The sequence below is a fragment of the Nerophis lumbriciformis genome, linkage group LG04, assembly GCF_033978685.3.
Source record: "Nerophis lumbriciformis linkage group LG04, RoL_Nlum_v2.1, whole genome shotgun sequence".
NCBI classification, from domain to species: domain Eukaryota; kingdom Metazoa; phylum Chordata; class Actinopteri; order Syngnathiformes; family Syngnathidae; genus Nerophis; species Nerophis lumbriciformis.
Genome location: NC_084551.2, coordinates 5,102,501 through 5,122,500, shown reverse-complemented (window position 1 = coordinate 5,122,500; position 20,000 = coordinate 5,102,501). Strand labels below are relative to the sequence as shown.

The 20,000-nt window shown below is 43.8% G+C and overlaps 2 protein-coding genes across 4 annotated transcripts in view; both read left to right on the top strand.

The window, feature by feature from the left end:
* The window catches only part of znf384b (zinc finger protein 384 b), a 46,417-nt gene extending 41,972 nt beyond the window's left edge, over positions 1-4,445 (top strand). For 2 of the 3 annotated variants that reach the window (XM_061947710.1, XM_061947709.1), the window contains 2 exons: positions 3,153-3,311; positions 3,468-4,445. In XM_061947710.1, the coding sequence (XP_061803694.1) occupies positions 3,153-3,311; positions 3,468-3,824 (516 nt within the window). In that variant the 3' untranslated portion in view covers positions 3,825-4,445. Of the gene's footprint in view, positions 1-3,152 lie in introns of all 3 variants that reach the window. The other variant, XM_061947708.1, reaches the window with a different exon arrangement.
* Positions 4,446-8,765: 4,320 nt separating this feature from the next.
* gnl1 (guanine nucleotide binding protein-like 1) overlaps positions 8,766-20,000 on the top strand; it is a 28,076-nt gene continuing 16,841 nt past the window's right edge. Inside the window, exons 1-5 of the mRNA XM_061947707.1 lie at positions 8,766-8,975; positions 13,529-13,673; positions 15,765-15,901; positions 16,013-16,164; positions 18,092-18,163. Of these exons, the coding sequence (XP_061803691.1) occupies positions 8,903-8,975; positions 13,529-13,673; positions 15,765-15,901; positions 16,013-16,164; positions 18,092-18,163 (579 nt within the window). The 5' untranslated portion in view covers positions 8,766-8,902. The remainder of the gene's footprint in view (positions 8,976-13,528; positions 13,674-15,764; positions 15,902-16,012; positions 16,165-18,091; positions 18,164-20,000) is intronic.

The window sequence follows — 20,000 nt, the reverse complement described above, 5'->3', positions numbered from 1 at the left end:
CTCCCCTCACATACCTAACAACTTTTGAAATCAGAAAAACCTAGTAGCCAGGGTCCAGGGGCCGCAGGCCCCGGTAGGTCCAGGACAAAGTCCTGGTGGGGGGTTCAGCTTCGCCCCCCCGACGCAAAATGATTAATAGCATTCAGACAGGTTAAAATGTTGCTAAAACCATCACTTTTCTATCAGTCACAGTGACTTTTCAAAACAAAAATATTACAGCAAAAATCATATGGGTTGATTGACATGTTTATTCTGTAAGCTAACTTCAATAGTTTGAAATTATTTTGACAGTTAATGCCAGTTATCCTGTCAACCTTTCACAAGACTTCAATTTGTTAATTGAAAGTATAAACACTTTTTACAGTAAACAAATGGTAAAACAGTACTAAACAATTCCATTAAAAAAAAATTGGTGTCATTATTAACTTTCTGTCCAAGCTTGTATAATCTACTGCCTTGTTCAATTGTAAAAAATATTCTGTGCCTAAAATTCACATTTCTATCACAATTATCATACTGTAAACATGGTAAGCTAACTTCATTAAAATTAATAGTCCTGTCAATAGCATGGAATTACAATTCAAATGTAGTTTTTTTGTAAGCCTTTCAAAAGAATTCAAAATATGACAAATTAATGAAAATTAATTTAAGCCATCAGACACTTGAAAAGTGGCACATCACATCTCTAATGTAATCATTTTAACTTTTCAACAGAAATAGCACTGCAAAAATATTAAGGACATACTTCTGTATTTTGGTAGTTATGCTGTCAACATTTAACAAGATTTCTTCAACTTGGACTTGAAAGCATAAATAGTATAAACACTTTTAACAGTATAACAGTACTAAACAATTCCAATAGATAACATTGGTGTCATTACCTTTTTGTGGCTAAAATCCAAAGTTTTCCACTTGTATCGCTAGCAACGGCATTAGACTTGTGTTTTTTTGTCCCAACGTGGTCTTTTACATCGCTAATTCCTCCGTGTCCGATCGAAAAATCTTGTCTACACAAGGTGCAATTCGCGTAGTTTTCACCCTTTTTGGAACGGATAATTATTCCCGGATAGGCTTTTGAATATTCTTCACGGAATGACTGCAGTTTTCTTTTCGGTTTAAGACTCGTTTGCGATTTTTCTCCGGCTGATTCCATGATCGTTCGCTCGTTTGGAAACAATGGGCAACAGGTGCCTCGTGCTTGGCAGCGGTGCTATAAATAGCCTCGCGCATGGCATTCGGAATGGCTCGACAGGAAGTTACGGGAAGCAGTGTCGATTATCATTGTTGTTACGCGATTTCGTGAATAAAACTTAAAAAAAAAAAAATTGTTTTAATTAATGAAAAACCGTATTTTTTATCACTGCAACCGTAACCCGGAATAGGTTGATGAAAACCGTACTAATTACGGGAAAACCGGAGTAGTTGGCAGGTATGCCCTCACCTCCCATGGGGTCGAACAAAGAGATGGGTCAAACGCAGAGAGTAATTTCACCACACCTAGTGTGTGTGTGTGACTATCAGTGGTACTTTAACTTTACCTTAAGCGGCGTTTAAAATGAATGCAGCGTTCGTACGTCAAGACATGATTCGCACACAGAGGCGTATTTGGCGCAATGTAAAGCGAGTAGGCAAATAGAGGCGTTTGTGAATCAAGGGTCCACTGTAGTTAGCGCTGACTTTTACTAATCGAAGGTTAGGGTTAGGGTTAGTTTGTTTATCGTTTTGACGCCTGACTCTTGATACGAGGGACACTCTCTGTCTCACTCTCACTTTAATGTGTACCGAACAGAAAGTTCCGATCGGGATGAATGCACCCCTAGCAGAGGTGGGTAGAGTAGCCAGAAATTGTACTCAAGTAAGAGTACTGTTACTTTAGAGATTTATTACTCAAGTAAAAGTAAGGAGTAGTCACCCAAATATTTACTTGAGTAAAAGTAAAAAGTATGTTGTGAAAAAACTACTCAAGTACTGAGTAACTGATGAGTAACATACACACTCATATCATATATATATATATATATATATATATATATACACACACACATACATACATACATATACATTGATATATACAGTATATAATTTATAAGTATTTATTTTGCTGTTTTTGTTTACATGTTAAAGGTGTTTTAATGAATATACATGCATGTTTAACATATAGATTCCTTTCTTTCATGAAGACAAGAATATAAGTTGGTGTATTACCTGATTCTGATGACTTGCGTTGATTGTAATCAGACAGTAGTGATGATAACGTCCACGTTTTCAAATGCAGGAGAAGAAAAGTTCCTCCTTTCTGTCTAATACCACATGAAAGTGGTGGGTTTTTGGCATCCTATTTGTCCAGCTTCCATATTCGTTTTTATACACTTTACAAGAAATATATTGGTGTCAAACTCCGTAGCTTGCTAGCTTGTTTACGCAGGCTTTCGGAGACTCTTGTTTTGAAAGCGCAGGCGCGATGGCGCGGCACTTTTATTGTGAAGACAGGAACGTCCTCATGTGCGGTCAGTCTTGACGGTACGGTTGAAATAAAACAAGTATCTTTTTTCCTTCACACTTTTGATTGATTGATTTGAACTTTTATTATTAGATTGCACAGTACAGTACATATTCCATACAATTGACCACTAAATGGTAACACCCCAATAAGTTTTTCAACTTGTTTAAGTCAGGTCATGTGACCACCTGGCTCTGTTTGATTGGTCCAACGTCACCAGTGACTGCATCTGATTGGTGGAACGAACTGAAACGTCACCAGTAAGGCAGGCACTTTGAAGGTCTGTCTGACAGACCAAAACAAACAAAGCGTGCATTAACAGATCGATAAAAATTAGTAGCGAGTAGCGAGCTGAATGTAGATAAAAGTAGCGGAGTAAAAGTAGCGTTCCTTCTCTATAAATATACTTAAGTAAAAGTAAAAGTATGTTGCATTAAAACTACTCTTAGAAGTACAATTTATCCCAAAAGTTACTCAAGTAGATGTAACGGAGTAAATGTAGCGCGTTACTACCCACCTCTGACCCCTAGTATTGTCGCTTGTGTTCTACTGTCCTAAAAATGTGAAGGGTGTCCTGACTTTGGTGTAATACTGTATTCTGTGTTTCTGTTCTCACGTTTTACAAAACAAAATGTTTCAACTTTGCCCATAGTCCCATCGACGTCAGCACAACAAAGACAAACCTTACAAGTGCTCCAACTGCAATAAAGGATACATAGACGCCGCAAGTCTGGAGGTGCACATGTCCAAACACACGGTGAAGCACGCCAGGATCTACTCGTGCGGCCTCTGCAACCGCACGTACACCTCAGTAAGACCAATACCCATTTCTGAAGAGAATTCCTACATGAATCACTGCCAGTGGCCTCACTGGCATCAGACTCCTGGCAGCTACTTTACACCACCGTGTACTACGTGTAGTCATGTGTCCACTGTCTCCCCTCTGCCTGTCCTCCCTTCACCTCAGGAGACGTACCTTGTGAAACACATGGAGAAACACAACCAAGGGCAGCTGAGCGCAGCGGATGCTCCAGCGGGACAACGGAACCAAAGCCAGAATCGCGGTCAGCCTGGAGGTCAGAGCCAGGGGGAGGGCTCAGAAGGCAGGTCAGGCCGACCCGGAGCGGGCGGGAGTGGCCAGAGCCAAGGCAGCTACCCCCAGCCTGAACCCCTCCCCTGTCCGTTTGACCTACACCAGTATAAGACGGTGTCTGCCAGTGACATCCAGTACAAACCGGTCACTGTGTCGGACCTTTCCTCCCATAAGGACCTTTGCCTGACAGTGTCGTCATCCAGCATCCAAGTGGAGCACCTCAACTCTTAAAAGACAGAGGACGGAGCGTTAACGGATATAAGCAATATTCAAAAGAAATGAGCTTTTTGGAACTGTGCCTGGAATATTTCTTTTTTTTGGGGGGGGGGCAAACAGGACAAATAGCCCAATAATATGTTTGTGTGTGTGAAGGCTGCAATAAAAACATAAACGGTCCATCACAGTGATGGTTTTAAAATGGAAAGTAAGGAAATGAGAGTGGCTTCCCTTTATTGGTTTATCACCTTTTGTTCTTCCACACAAATACTGCCACGGGTTATAACCATGTTATGCTCCTGAAAGTATTTGTAATGTTTTTACATCAGTGTTATCACCTTTACGCTATAAAAGGGACTAAGTGGTTATTTCCTTTTTTCGGAACATAAAAAAAAAAAGAAGTCTATTATATGTAGATACTTGCGACCCGCTGGTAAAGAGTGATGTGTTTTTTTAAAGGTTGTATATCTCCAGTATATATACACCCAATTGCAAGCCTTGCATTGTAATCCTATCATTCTGCTTATTGTGTCTGTCTCGCTATAACACTTTCTGAATATTTGTAATAACTTCTTTCCGGACACACTTGCACATGTGGACATTTGTTTTTTATAATAATAATAAAAAATCTTGGAAACATTATTTGTATTTTCTTTTTTTCTTTGAACTATACGTTTGGGATTGACTTTGTAATAGTTGTAGATAACATCATTAACGCCAAATTACTAGTACAGGTAAAAGCCAGTAAATTAGAATATTTTGAAAAACTTGATTTATTTCAGTAATTGCATTCAAAAGGTGTAACTTGTACATTATATTTATTCATTGCACACAGACTGATGCATTCAAATGTTTATTTCATTTAATTTTGATGATGTCATCTGCTGGTGTCGGTCCACTCTGTTTCCTGAGATCCAGGGTCAACGCAGCCGTCTACCAGCAAGTTTTAGAGCACTTCATGCTTCCTGCTGCTGACCTGCTCTATGGAGATGGAGATTTCAAGTTCCAACAGGACTTGGCGCCTGCACACAGCGCAAAATCTACCCGTGCCTGGTTTACGGACCATGGTATTTCTGTTCTAAATTGGCCCGCCAACTCCCCTGACCTTAGCCCCATAGAAAATCTGTGGGGTATTGTGAAAAGGAAGATGCAGAATGCCAGACCCAAAAACGCAGAAGAGTTGAAGGCCACTATCAGAGCAACCTGGGCTCTCATAACACCTGAGCAGTGCCAGAAACTCATCGACTCCATGCCACGCCGCATTAACGCAGTAATTGAGGCAAAAGGAGCTCCAACCAAGTATTGAGTATTGTACATGCTCATATTTTTCATTTTCATACTTTTCAGTTGGCCAACATTTCTAAAAATCCCTTTTTTGTATTAGCCTTAAGTAATATTCTAATTTTGTGACACACGGAATTTTGGATTTTCATTTGTTGCCACTTCAAATCATCAAAATTAAATGAAATAAACATTTGAATGCATCAGTCTGTGTGCAATGAATAAATATAATGTACAAGTTACACCTTTTGAATGCAATTACTGAAATAAATCAAGTTTTTCAAAATATTCTAATTTACTGGCTTTTACCTGTATAAAGATTTTTTTTTTTTTAACTAATCAAGGTCTAATGTCAATAACACGACTACATCTCCCAGCTATTTGGATTAACAAGATGATGGGCTCAAGCACCCCCTGTGACCCCGAAAGGGACAAGCAGTAGAAAATGGATGGAAGGAAGATTCTGTTAATTTTTTATTTTTTTTATTGAACAAAAAAAACATGCATTTATAATTCACACAAAAGTCAAGGCACTTACACTCTTAGAAATAAAAGTGCTAAGTAGAACCATATAAGGTTCTTCGGCTCGTCCTCATAGGAGAACCCTTTTTGGCTCCAGGTAGAACCTTTTTATAAAGGTTCCACCTGGAACCCTTTTGGAGGGTTCTACCTAGAACTGTGTGTGTAAGGTTCCACCCAGAACCCCCCATGAGAGGTTCTACTCAGTGGCCTAGTGGTTAGAGTGTCCGCCCTGAGATCGGTAGGCTGTGAGTTCAAACCCCGGCCGAGTCATACCAAAGACTATAAAAATGGGACCCATTACCTCCCTGCTTGGCACTCAGCATCAAGGGTTGGAATTGGGGGTTAAATCACCAAAATGATTCCCGGGCGCGGCCACCGCTGCTGCCCACTGCTCCCCTCACCTCCCAGGGGGTGATCAAGGGTGATGGATCAAATGCAGAGAATAATCTCGCCACACCTAGTGTGTGTGTGACAATCATTGGTACTTTAACTTTTTAACTTCTACAAAGAACCCACGCAGGGAGTTCCACTAAGAACCCTTTCATGTTTCAAGGGTTTCATCTAGAACCCACACAGGGAGTTCCACTAAGAACCCTTTCGTATTTCAAGGGTTTCATCTAGAACCCACACAGGGAGTTCCACTAAGAACCCTTTTGTATTTCAAGACTTTCATCTAGAACCCACGCAGGGAGTTCCACTAAGAACCCTTTCGTATTTCAAGGGTTTCATCTAGAACCCACACAGGGAGTTCCACTAAGTACCCTTTCATGTTTCAAGGGTTTCATCTAGAACCCACACAGGGAGTTCCACTAAGAACCCTTTCGTATTTCAAGGGTTTCATCTAGAACCCACGCAGGGAGTTCCACTAAGAACCTTTTCGTATTTCAAGGGTTTCATCTAGAACCCACACAGGGAGTTCCACTAAGAACCCTTTCGTTTGTCAAGGGTTTCATCTAGAACCCATGCAGGGAGTTCCACTAAGTACCCTTTCATGTTTCAAGGGTTTCATCTAGAACCCACACAGGGAGTTCCACAAAGAACTCTTTCATGTTTCAAGGGTTTCATCTAGACCTGACACAGGGGGTTCTAAAAACATCCCTTTTCAAAGGTTTTCACCGATAACCGTCTTGTCTTCTGAGGGTTCTGTAAAGAACCATATTGTATTCTACAGATCAGTTTAGTTCATATTATATTGTGGTCATTTATCATGTTGACATTGAACAAACATTCAAAACATTTTAATGAGAAAAACATTTATTTAAAGATAGGCACCATTATTGGCAAATGTTATCAGGAAGTATGTCCCTGGTGACACAGGATCTTACCCATGCTTTCAACAATCCCTGAAGAACTCTTTCTTCCAAAAAACGGTTCTCTGGATCAAAATAGTTCTTACTGGAACCCTTAGTGTTAGTGAGAACCCTTTTAAAACCAATTATTCAGAAAAGGGGTTTTAAAGGGTTCTCTGGATCAAAATGGTTCTTACTGGAACCATTAGCGTTACCAAGAACCCTTGAAAAACCCTTTCTTCGGGAAAGGGTTTTTCAGAAGCAAATGGTTCCAGTTAGAACCTCAGCCCCTGTAGAAGAACCCTTTTAGAACCCTTATTTCTAAGAGTGTACAACATCAAGGAAAGAAAACAAGCAAATACAGAAGAGTATTAAATATAATAATAATAAAAAATATGTATGGACAGAATTTCTAGGCGCAGTCAAGGCGTTGAGGGGATCCGGTTTGGTGGCTGCAGGATTAGGTCTCTGCTTTTTGCAGATGATTTGGTCCTGATGGCTTCATCTGGCCAGGATCTTCAGCTCTCACTGGATCGGTTCGCAGCTGAGTGTGAAGCGACTGGGATGAGAATCAGCACCTCCAAGTCCGAGTCCATGGTTCTCGCCCGGAAAAGGGTGGAGTGCCATCTCCGGGTTGGGGAGGAGATCTTGCCCCAAGTGGAGGAGTTCAAGTACCTCGGAGTCTTGTTCACGAGTGAGGGAAGAGTGGATCGTGAGATCGACAGGCGGATCGGTGCGGCGTCTTCAGTAATGCGGACGCTGTATCGATCCGTTGTGGTGAAGAAGGAGCTGAGCCGGAAGGCAAAGCTCTCAATTTACCGGTCGATCTACATTCCCATCCTCACCTATGGTCATGAGCTTTGGGTTATGACCGAAAGGACAAGATCACGGGTACAAGCGGCCGAAATGAGTTTCCTCCGCCGGGTGGCGGGGCTCTCCCTTAGAGATAGGGTGAGAAGCTCTGTCATCCGGGGGGAGCTCAAAGTAAAGCCGCTGCTCCTCCGCATCGAGAGGAGCCAGATGAGGTGGTTCGGGCATCTGGTCAGGATGCCACCCGAGCGCCTCCCTAAGGAGGTGTTTAGGGCATGTCCGACCGGTAGGAGGCCACGAGGAAGACCCAGGACACGTTGGGAAGACTATGTCTCCCGGCTGGCCTGGGAACGCCTCGGGATCCCCCGGGAGGAGCTGGACGAAGTGGCTGGGGAGAGGGAAGTCTGGGCTTCCCTGCTTAGGCTGCTGCCCCCGCGACCCGACCTCGGATAAGCGGAAGAAGATGGATGGATGGATGGATGGATAAAAAATATGACAAAAAAAGGGCTACCTAAATCACTTTAAATGTTTTTACAGAGATATCAATTTCAGGGCTTTTGTACTCTTAATAATTCTGCAAGATTTGATTGATAATTGTAAACCATTAAGCCAATCAGGAAATGTGGGCCTTACTTTCATAAATCGTGATTTATGTAGAAATGTTTTTGCCTGGAGCATAATAATTATGACAAACATTTCTACGTTACAGTCATTTATAAAAAATACCAACTTTGATCTCTTCTATAGTGAATGGGGAAAGGAATATGCTCTTTGTAACTATCAAAGCACCACTAGTCGTTAAACTATTTCCCACAGCACTTGAACGCAACGTTATGAGGTGTTTACAAAAGTGGATTCCACCAATCGACTCCTTTCCGGGGGTGAACATGTATTGATATATATATATATACATTTTGTCGAATTGTATTCATAAACGTAAAAAACACACATATGCTAAATTTACCAACAGAAACTCGTTTGTGATAAAATTACATTAGAGTAAATCGCCTGAATCTTGGTCGATTTGCGTAGATCACAATGGTTTGGTCCGACTTTCTCCGCAGTCTGCAGTGAATATGGCGTCACTGAAAAGTATCCCGTCTGTAGAAACTTCCCCTCAGTAAACATTACTAACGAGGAGGACAAACACGCCAAAATTATCTTCGTCAACACATATATATTTTTGTAGGTATGCCCCGGAAAAAGCCATTTAGCAACAAGCAGAAGAAGAAGCAGTTACAAGTCAAACGGGAGCGAAAACGAGGTAAAGTGTTAGCCTGTTAGCACTAGCAGTTAGCCAATTAAATGAAAGTTTCGGCTAACTCAGCTTGTTGTTCCCCAAAATTGCAATGACACTTTTAACGCTTTGACTCGGTCGTGTTTAGTTTGAGCCAACAATGAGCGAAAATGTCGCTTTTCTGCGGTAGTCGGTTGTCTTTATTATTATGTCATCAGAACTTAACGGAATCGGTTAGCCTTACCATGTGCAGGAAAACCATAGCAACGCATAGACAGGCTGATAAATGTCTTTTCAACGTCATTTTCATTCGGGAGGAATCAAAATGACATTTTAGCTCAGACATTCGTGTGTTATTTTGCTGTTAAAATAAATATATATTTCACTAGTAAACCGCTTTAATATAAAAAACAACAACACATATAATAGGTCTATTCAGGTGTACTGGAGAGGAGGCTACGCCGGATAGTCGAACCTCGGATTCAGGAGGAACAGTGTGGTTTTCGTCCTGGTCGTGGAACTGTGGACCAGCTCTATACTCTCGGCAGGGTCCTTGAGGGTGCATGGGAGTTTGCCCAACCAGTCTACATGTGTTTTGTGGACTTGGAGAAGGCATTCGACCGTGTCCCTCGGGAAGTCCTGTGGGGAGTGCTCAGAGAGTACGGGGTATCGGACTGTCTGATTGTGGCAGTCCGCTCCCTGTATGATCAGTGCCAGAGCTTGGTCCGCATTGCCGGCAGTAAGTCGGACACGTTTCCAGTGAGGGTTGGACTCCGCCAAGGCTGCCCTTTGTCACCGATTCTGTTCATAACTTTTATGGACAGAATTTCTAGGCGCAGTCAAGGCGTTGAGGGGATCTGCAGGATTAGGTCTCTGCTTTTTGCAGATGATGTCGTCCTGATGGCTTCATCTGGCCAGGATCTTCAGCTCTCGCTGGATCGGTTTGCAGCCGAGTGTGAAGCGACTGGGATGAGAATCAGCACCTCCAAGTCCGAGTCCATGGTTCTCGCCCGGAAAAGGGTGGAGTGCCATCTCCGGGTTGGGGAGGAGATCTTGCCCCAAGTGGAGGAGTTCAAGTACCTCGGAGTCTTGTTCACGAGTGAGGGAAGAGTGGATCGTGAGATCGACAGGCGGATCGGTGCGGCGTCTTCAGTAATGCGGACGCCGTATCGATCCGTTGTGGTGAAGAAGGAGCTGAGCCGGAAGGCAAAGCTCTCAATTTACCGGTCGATCTACGTTCCCATCCTCACCTATGGTCATGAGCTTTGGGTTATGACCGAAAGGACAAGATCACGGGTACAAGCGGCCGAAATGAGTTTCCTCCGCCGGGTGGCGGGGCTCTCCCTTAGAGATAGGGTGAGAAGCTCTGCCATCCGGGAGGAGCTCAAAGTAAAGCCGCTGCTCCTCCACATCGAGAGGAGCCAGATGAGGTGGTTCGGGCATCTGGTCAGGATGCCACCCGAACGCCTCCCTAGGGAGGTGTTTAGGGCACGTCCGACCGGTAGGAGGCCGCGGGGAAGACCCAGGACACGTTGGGAAGACTATGTCTCCCGGCTGGCCTGGGAACGCCTCGGGGTCCCACAGGAAGAGCTGGACGAAGTGGCTGGGGAGAGGGAAGTCTGGGCTTCCCTGCTTAGGCTGCTGCCCCCGCGACCCGACCTCGGATAAGCGGAAGAAGATGGATGGATGGAACAACACATATCTCCCTGAGCACCGGCTCCCCCCTGAGTCCACTGCTGTTCACATTGATGACCCATGACTGCTGCGCCAGGTCCACTACTAACCACATTGTGAAGTATGCAGACGACATGGACTACAGAAAGGAGGTGAACCATCGGGCTGACTGGTGCGGAACCAACAATCTGGTCCTGAACTTCGACAAGACCAAGGAGATCATCGTCGACTTCAGGAGGCACCAGTCCAGCCACACTCCACTCTTCGTCAACGGCACAGCAGTGGAGATCGTAAGCAGCACCAAGTTCCTGGGGGTGCAGATAACTGACAATATGACCTGGTCCCTACACACCGGAGCTCTTGGACCCATGACTGCTGCGCCAGGTCCACTACTAACCACATTGTGAAGTATGCAGACGACATGGACTACAGAAAGGAGGTGAAACATCGGGCTGACTGGTGCGGAACCAACAACCTGGTCCTGAACGTCGACAAGACCAAGGAGATCATCGTCGACTTCAGGAGGCACCAGTCCAGCCACACTCCACTCTTCGTCAACGGCACAGCAGTGGAGATCGTAAGCAGCACCAAGTTCCTGGGAATGCAGATAACTGACAATAGGGCCTGGTCCCTACACACCGGAGCTCTTGTAAAAAGAGCGCAGCAGTGCATGCACTTTTTGCGTCGGATGAAAAGAGCACAGCTCCATCCCCCCATTCTCACCATATTCTACAGAGGCACTATAGAGAGCCCACTGACCAACTGCATCTCTGTCTGGACTGGAGCCTGCGGCGCCTTAGACTGGAAGTCTCTGCAGAGAGTGGTGAGGATGGCGGAAAAGATCGTCAGGACTCCTCTTCCACCTATCCAGGAAGTCGCAAAAAGCTGCTGCCTGACCAGGGCTCAGAAAATCTGCAGAGACTCCTCCCACCCCCACAAAGGACTGTTTTCACTGCTGGACTCTAGAAAGAGGTTCCGCAGCCTCCGTAGCAGAACCTTCAAGTTCTGTAACAGATTCTTCCCATAGGCCATAAGACTCTTGAACGCATCATAATCCATCCATCCATTTTCTACCGCTTATTCCCTTCGGGGTCGCGGGGGGGTCTGGAGCCTATCTCAGCTACAATTGGGCGGAAGGCGGGGTACACCCTGGACAAGTCGCCATCTCATCACAGGGCCAACACAGATAGACAGACAACATTCACATTCACATTCACACACTATGGCCAATTTTAGTGTTGCCAATCAACCTATCCCCAGGTGCATGTCTTTGGAGGTGGGAGGAAGCCGGAGTACCCGGAGGGAACCCACGCAGTCACGGGGAGGACATGCAAACTCCACACAGAAAGATCCCGAGGTCGGGATTGAACTCACGACTACTCAGGACCTTCGTATTGTGAGGCAGACGCACTAACCCCTCTGCCACCGCGCATCATAATAATCCCCTCAATTCCCCCCCAAAACGGATTCACTCGCTGGAATATGAAGACAATATAACATACATCCATAAACGTGGATGCATTTGCAAAAGTGCATTATATTTATCCGTACAGTAGAGTTGCGCGGATAGGCAATTATTTCATCCGCAACCGCATCAGAAAGTCGTCAACCATCCGCCATCCATCCGATGTAACATTTGATCAGAACCGCACCCGCCCGTTGTTATATATCTAATATAGACGATGCAAGGCATTAGTGAGGTTATAAAGCTTTTGCCTGTTAAAGAAAGGAGACTGATCCAATGCAGCACAGACATTCGCGTGCCACGCTGTCACGACCCAGACGCACACCAGTGCGCAATCATATGGGAGCCGCGCTGAGCGCACCTCCAAGCGCGTCTCGCTGCCGGCGACGGCCGGGTATGGGCCCAACGCTCCAGCGCCATCCATTTTCAGGGCTAGTTGATTCGGCAGGTGGGTTGTTACACACTCCTTAGCGGGTTCCGACTTCCATGGCCACCGTCCTGCTGTCTATATCAACCAGGGTGAGCCCCACCCCTTTCGTGAGCGCACTGCGCGCGGAGTGACCCCTGTTACGCGCCCCCGGCAACAGGGGTGGCGGGCAGGTAAGCTGCGCGGGCGGAGCGCGCGGAGTGACCCCTGTTACGAGCCCCCGGCCACGGGGGTGGCGGACAGGTAAGCTGCTTACCTGCTGCGCGTGACGCCGGCCGCAGCGAAGGCGGACGAGGCGGGGTGTCGGTGCGGTGGGCGCGGTGGTGACCCTGGACATGCGTCGGGCCCTTCTCGCGGATCGCCTCAGCTACGGCTCCCGGTGGGGCCCTCTCGGGGAAGGGGCCTCGGTCCCGGACCCCGGCGAGGCGTCCCTTCTCCGCTCCGTAAAAGTGTCCATCTCTTTTTTTTTTTTCTTCTGTTGTGGCATATGCTGCAGGTGCCTGCTCGTTTTTCGTATGTGGGTAACAACATTTAACTATGTATATATATTTCCGAATTGGTTTAACTGCCACCCGCCTGAATCTATTTAAAATCTAATTTTTTTTTTATTTCAACCACCCGACCCGACCTGACCCGCTGATAAAATCTAATTTTTTTTTATTTCATCCGCCCGATCCGCGGATAATCCGCGGACTCCGCGGTTGTGCCCGCAAACCGCGCATCTCTACCGTACAATAATCTATTTATTTATATATGCACCTTATTGCTCTTTTATGTTGCACTACAACAAGCTAATGCAATGAAATTTCATTCTTATCTGTGTTGTAAAGTTAAAATTTGAATGACAATAAAAGGAAGTCTAAGTCTTATATGCACCTGGCCGATAAGGGTAACATCCAAACATAGAAACACTCCAGGACAGGATCCATTTTGGATAAACAGGGGGTGTGTTTGAGGACTGATGGTATGGTGGGGGCACTGTTGTATAACCTTTGCCTTTTTTGTCTGCCTTAGGTGAATCAGGGTCCGGGCCGAGTAGCCGCAATGCCAGCGTGGAGCGAGGAGAGCGCCAGTCGGACACGTCAGACAGCGAAACCACAGATGTCAGAAGACTAAACCAGCAGCCCGACAGCAGAGAAGGCAGATATGATCCCAATAGGTGAGTGGCCGGTGTAATGACATGCCATTAATAAACACAGACACTGCATTAAGGCTGTAAGAAAATGCTGGTACATCAGAGTACATTAAAGTACTGTACATGCAGTACATTCAGCTTCTTCAGCAAGGCACTTGTCATCTTGGAGGTGTGTTTGGGCTCCTTATCATGTTGAAGAGGAAGGGATGGCACATGGAATTGTCAGGGAACTGCAGCTCCTTAGTGCTGGTAACACTTGTGCAGCCCCAGGCCATGCCGCTACAGCCATCGTGCTGGACTATCAGCAAGACGCAATTATCTCGCTATTCATTTGTGTTGCCAGCTATTTTAACAATAACATCTGTGGGTTAATTAATTTCCAGAGAGTACATCTGTACTGCAATTCTGAAGAATATCCAGGTTTCATTTATATAGTATTGAACCGTGAAAAGCTAGAGCCCCTCCTCAAATGTATTTGTAGTTTTTAGGTTTTAGAAAAATATTAATTGTATATAATACCTGTTGTGGGTTATATTGCTCTGCTTTTATGAATGCTTATCCTCAAATAATATTTGGTGTGTCTGAAGAAATTAGCATCACACCTCAAAGAGACATCTCCTTGCCTCCTTCTGTAAAAAATAACATGTGTTCTAATTGACAGATGCCATAATGTTTCTTAGTAGGTCGGCATCCTGATCACAACACAAGCCAACTTCACAGCAGACATGGCATCTGTAAAGCTCAAATATACGATGGATTTTTAAGAAAAAAGTGCATACTTTGGCTTTATTTCTGGAATCATGTAATATTCTTATTTTAAAATAATTATTTACAACTAGAGCCCTTACTCCTAAATACCGTATTTTCCGCACTATTAGCCGCACCTAAAAACCACAAATTTACTCAAAAGCTGACAGTGCGGCTTATAACCCGGTGCGCTTTATATATGGATTAATATTAAGATTCATTTTCATAAAGTTTCGGTCTCGCAACTACGGTAAACAGCCGCCATCTTTTTTCCCCGTAGAAGAGGAAGTGCTTCTTCTTCTACGCAAGCAACCGCCAAGGTAAGCACCCGCCCCCATAGAACAGGAAGCGCTTCTTCTTCTACTGTAAGCAACCACCCGCCCCCATAGAAGAAGAAGAAGCGCGCGGATATTACGTTTCATTTCCTTTGTGTGTTTACATCTGTAAAGACCACAAAATGGCTCCTACTAAGCGACAGGTTTCCGGTTCATGAAAAGACGCAATCTCTCCATCCGCACACGGACTACTATTTCACAGCAACTGCCTAAAGACTTTCAAGAAAAGCTGGCTACTTTCCGTGCATATTGTAAAAACAAGATAGCTGAAAAAAAGATCCGGCCAGAGAACATTATCAACATGGACGAGGTTCCACTGACTTTTGATATTCCTGTGAACCGCACTGTGGATACAACGGGAGCACGTACGGTGAATATTCGCACCACAGGGAATGAGAAGTCATCCTTCACTGTGGTTCTAGCTTGCCATGCTAATGGCCAGAAACTTCCACCCATGGTGATATTCAAAAGGAAGACCTTGCCAAAAGAGACCTTTCCAGCCGGCGTCATCATAAAAGCTAACTCGAAGGGATGGATGGATGAAGAAAAGATGAGCGAGTGGTTAAGGTAAGTTTACGCGAAGAGGCCGGGTGGCTTTTTTCACGCAGCTCCGTCCATGTTGATATACGACTCCATGCGCGCCCACATCACGCTGGTTTTTAATATATTATTAAAGTTTGACTGACCTATCTGACTGTTTTTTTGACATTCCTTTAGCGCAGTTAGATGCGGCTTATAACACGGGGCGTCTTATAGGTGGACAAAGTTTTGAAATATGCCGTTCATTGAAGGCGCGGCTTATAACCCAGGGCGGCTTATGGTGCGGAAAATACGGGGTACCCCTAATATATGCCAGGTACTCTCTGTAGTTGGGTAAATAAAACATGTGGCAACTAAATGAAGACATACAGTATTTAATTTGATTTTGATTAAATACGAACATTTACTCTGGTTCACTTATGCAAGGCTCTATTTTAAAATTTTCAATGAGTTTTACAAATACTTAACCTAAAATCGTTCTTCTCCTTTTAAGATTTCGTCTGCACTTCGAAAAGGAGAGCAAAGAGGATGTGGAAAAGCGGAAGAAGATTGCCCAGGAGAAGATTATTCAGCCCGTCTCAGACAAAGAACTGGAGATCGGCATCGAGGACATCTACCCTCCAGAGCGAGGTCATGCTGTTTTTTTAATGCTGTCCACATGACAACCTCCTCGAAATAGGAAGTGTGTTAATGGGTATAAATAAGTGCTTCTCTTGACACGACGTAACTCGATTATTCCAGGCCTGGGTTTCCCACGCCGGCCGCCATGGAACTACAAGATGAGCCGCGAGGACTTGCTGAAGAAAGAAGAGAGGTCTTACAGGCAGTATTTGGATGAGCTGAACTCCGTAAACCCGCCTGGATCTCTCAGCCACTTTGAGCACAATCTGGAGGTACGTCAATGAGGATTTTGTTAATATCTCTTGGCATTGTCATAGGAAGCACATGATATTTGAATGATCTCCACTGTAGCATATTTTACTGGTATCCATCTATGCCATCTTTTCCTGGATTAGACACAAATATACAGGTAAAAGCCAGTAAATTAGAATATTTTGAAAAACTTGATTTATTTCAGTAATTGCATTCAAAAGGTGTAACTTGTACATTATATTTATTCATTGCACACAGACTGATGCATTCAAATGTTTATTTCATTTAATTTTGATGATTTGAAGTGGCAACAAATGAAAATCCAAAATTCCGTGTGTCACAAAATTAGAATATTACTTAAGGCTAATACAAAAAAGGGATTTTTAGAAATGTTGGCCAACTGAAAAGTATGAAAATGAAAAATATGAGCATGTACAATACTCAATACTTGGTTGGAGCTCCTTTTGCCTCAATTACTGCGTTAATGCGGCGTGGCATGGAGTCGATGAGTTTCTGGCACTGCTCAGGTGTTATGAGAGACCAGGTTGCTCTGATAGTGGCCTTCAACTCTTCTGCATTTTTGGGTCTGGCATTCTGCATCTTCCTTTTCACAATACCCCACAGATTTTCTATGGGGCTAAGGTCAGGGGAGTTGGCGGGCCAATTTAGAACAGAAATACCATGGTCCGTAAACCAGGCACGGGTAGATTTTGCGCTGTGTGCAGGCCCCAAGTCCTGTTGGAACTTGAAATCTCCATCTCCATAGAGCAGGTCAGCAGCAGGAAGCATGAAGTGCTCTAAAACTTGCTGGTAGACGGCTGCGTTGACCCTGGATCTCAGGAAACAGAGTGGACCGACACCAGCAGATGACATGGCACCCCAAACCATCACTGATGGTGGAAACTTTACACTAGACTTCAGGCAACGTGGATCCTGTGCCTCTCCTGTCTTCCTCCAGACTCTGGGACCTCGATTTCCAAAGGAAATGCAAAATTTGCATGGTTGGGTGATGGTTTGGGGTGCCATGTCATCTGCTGGTGTCGGTCCACTCTGTTTCCTGAGATCCAGGGTCAACGCAGCCGTCTACCAGCAAGTTTTAGAGCACTTCATGCTTCCTGCTGCTGACCTGCTCTATGGAGATGGAGATTTCAAGTTCCAACAGGACTTGGCGCCTGCACACAGCGCAAAATCTACCCGTGCCTGGTTTACGGACCATGGTATTTCTGTTCTAAATTGGCCCGCCAACTCCCCTGACCTTAGCCCCATAGAAAATCTGTGGGGTATTGTGAAAAGGAAGATGCAGAATGCCAGACCCAAAAACGCAGAAGAGTTGAAGGCCACTATCAGAGCAACCTGGGCTCTCATAACACCTGAGCATTGCCAGAAACTCATCGACTCCATGCCACGCCGCATTAACGCAGTAATTGAGGCAAAAGGAGCTCCAACCAAGTATTGAGTATTGTACATGCTCATATTTTTCATTTTCATACTTTTCAGTTGGCCAACATTTCTAAAAATCCCTTTTTTGTATTAGCCTTAAGTAATATTCTAATTTTGTGACACACGGAATTTTGGATTTTCATTTGTTGCCACTTCAAATCATCAAAATTAAATGAAATAAACATTTGAATGCATCAGTCTGTGTGCAATGAATAAATATAATGTACAAGTTACACCTTTTGAATGCAATTACTGAAATAAATCACGTTTTTCAAAATATTCTAATTTACTGGCTTTTACCTGTATAACAAAATGTAGGATATGCTTGACAAAAGTATTTAATGCCGTTTGTTGTGAAAGATGTAAATAAAGAAGGTGCCAGTAGATGGCAGTAGTTACTGCACTACAGCAACTCCTCATGGATTGTTTTTCATGTTAATGTGGCAAGATGTGCAAGAGAACTTACTCATTTTCTTTCTTTTTCCTCACTTTCTTGTTGTCCTTTAGACATGGAGGCAGCTATGGCGAGTGTTAGAGATGTCAGACGTCGTCCTCCTCATCGTGGACATCAGGCATCCGGTAAATACCTTTTTTATTACCCAAAACTAGGACAGTGGATCAGGCAGGGCACAATCCCCAGTCTAATGCCTATGTGTCAAAGTCAAGACCTGCGGTAATATGACTGTTCATGTTTTTTAGTCAGTACAAATTGGTGTTGTGTCGCAGTGTTGTGCATTACAAACCCAAACGCGTTTCGTGTTGTTGTAGAACAGGGTTGTCAAAGTCAAGGCCCGCAAATTAATTATCTGTGGCCCCCGGGATGATATTTGATTAGTATTAGAACCGGCCCGCAGGCCACAGCCGCCTGCTGCTGTTTTGCACGCACCAATACTCCCATCAGTGTGGGCGCTAGAAATTTTCAAAATGGGGTCCCAGGGACCCCATCAAGTCGTAAACTATTTTGGGGTTCCACTTTTTTGTAACCGTTTTGAAAACAAATGATAAATGTATGCATTATCCTGTTTTATCTCACATTCTATATTGTGTTTTGGAAAAAGGTTATCATAATTGTTACTTAATTCATTAAAAAAAAACATTTTTATGCATATGTAAATGTATTCAGTTATAAACATTCATTCACTTTCTTCTTTCTTCATGGATCTAAATTTTACCACTGCCGGTATTTTTTTCTATATTTTTATTGTAATATTTTCAGAACAGTTTTTTTCTATTTTTGGCCAAAGTAAGACAAAGAAAACAATCTGAAGTTGTCTTTATTTTTTAGTTTTAATGCCATGATTTTAATAGTAAGGCCCGTGTGTGCACAAATTTTCCTCGTTGCGGCCCCTTAGCTAAAATGAGTTTGACACCCCTGGTCTAATGAGATCAAATACAAGAGCTTTGTCAAAAATTCAGTCCCGTTCTCATTATTCATAAGGATATTACACAACAGAACCAATGTTATAATATTATTAAGGCGCAAACTGCTTAGCCAGCATTAATATTGCTGATGAGTTAATTGTAAACAACAGCACAGCATTTTTATCATGTGTACATTTCACACGCAACAGCTGGGTAGCAAGATTTTAAAGCACATGCGGATGTAGATACAGTAACAGGCAGCTGTGTGTGACAGTCCTAAGACTACTCAGTGATCCTAAAAAATATACACATCAGAGCTACAACACAAGATCTCGCAATAAGCTGCCTTTTACACAGAACCTTTTACACAGAAGATTAGACTCGCTATTTCTACGGACGTTATCCCCATCACACTTACTATAAAAGCTGACCTTTTCACCATGTTACTGTTCTGGATAAATGGCACTGACACGGAATGGGAGGCAAGAGGCTAGCCTGGCATTTTCCAGAAATTATATCAGCAGGGTTTTCACAGGGTTTTAAAAAGTCTTAAAATCCAATACATTTCTCATAGGTAACTGCACTTTTGGGGGGAATTTTCACAATCATTATGAAAGACAAGATGACTGATGTATTTTTTTAATGCATTCCAGGTCGGAAATAAACATTAATAAAAAGTCTGCTTACAAGGGAGCCGATCAGAGGTCCTTTATTCTGCCCATAAAACCCAATAAATAACCATCCAAAACCCACCAACAATACTCCTTTAACATTTCACGGCTTGAATTTTAACCGAATGTTAGTGATGTTGTTATTATAAGTGCTAACGCGGACAAAAATATTTATAGCAGCGCCGTGATCACAATTTTGTGTGGTTATGTTGATATCATCGGCTGGTGAGCTGCTTTTCGCATCGGACCTTGTGGAAGTTTATTCTAGATCATGAATTATGCCTCTCACCTTGATAGAAGGATGAGGACATAATCCAACAAGGTAGTCATTTTAGACCCTTGGTTCCAACCCCGTTTTCTTGGCGAGGATTATGAGTCATTCT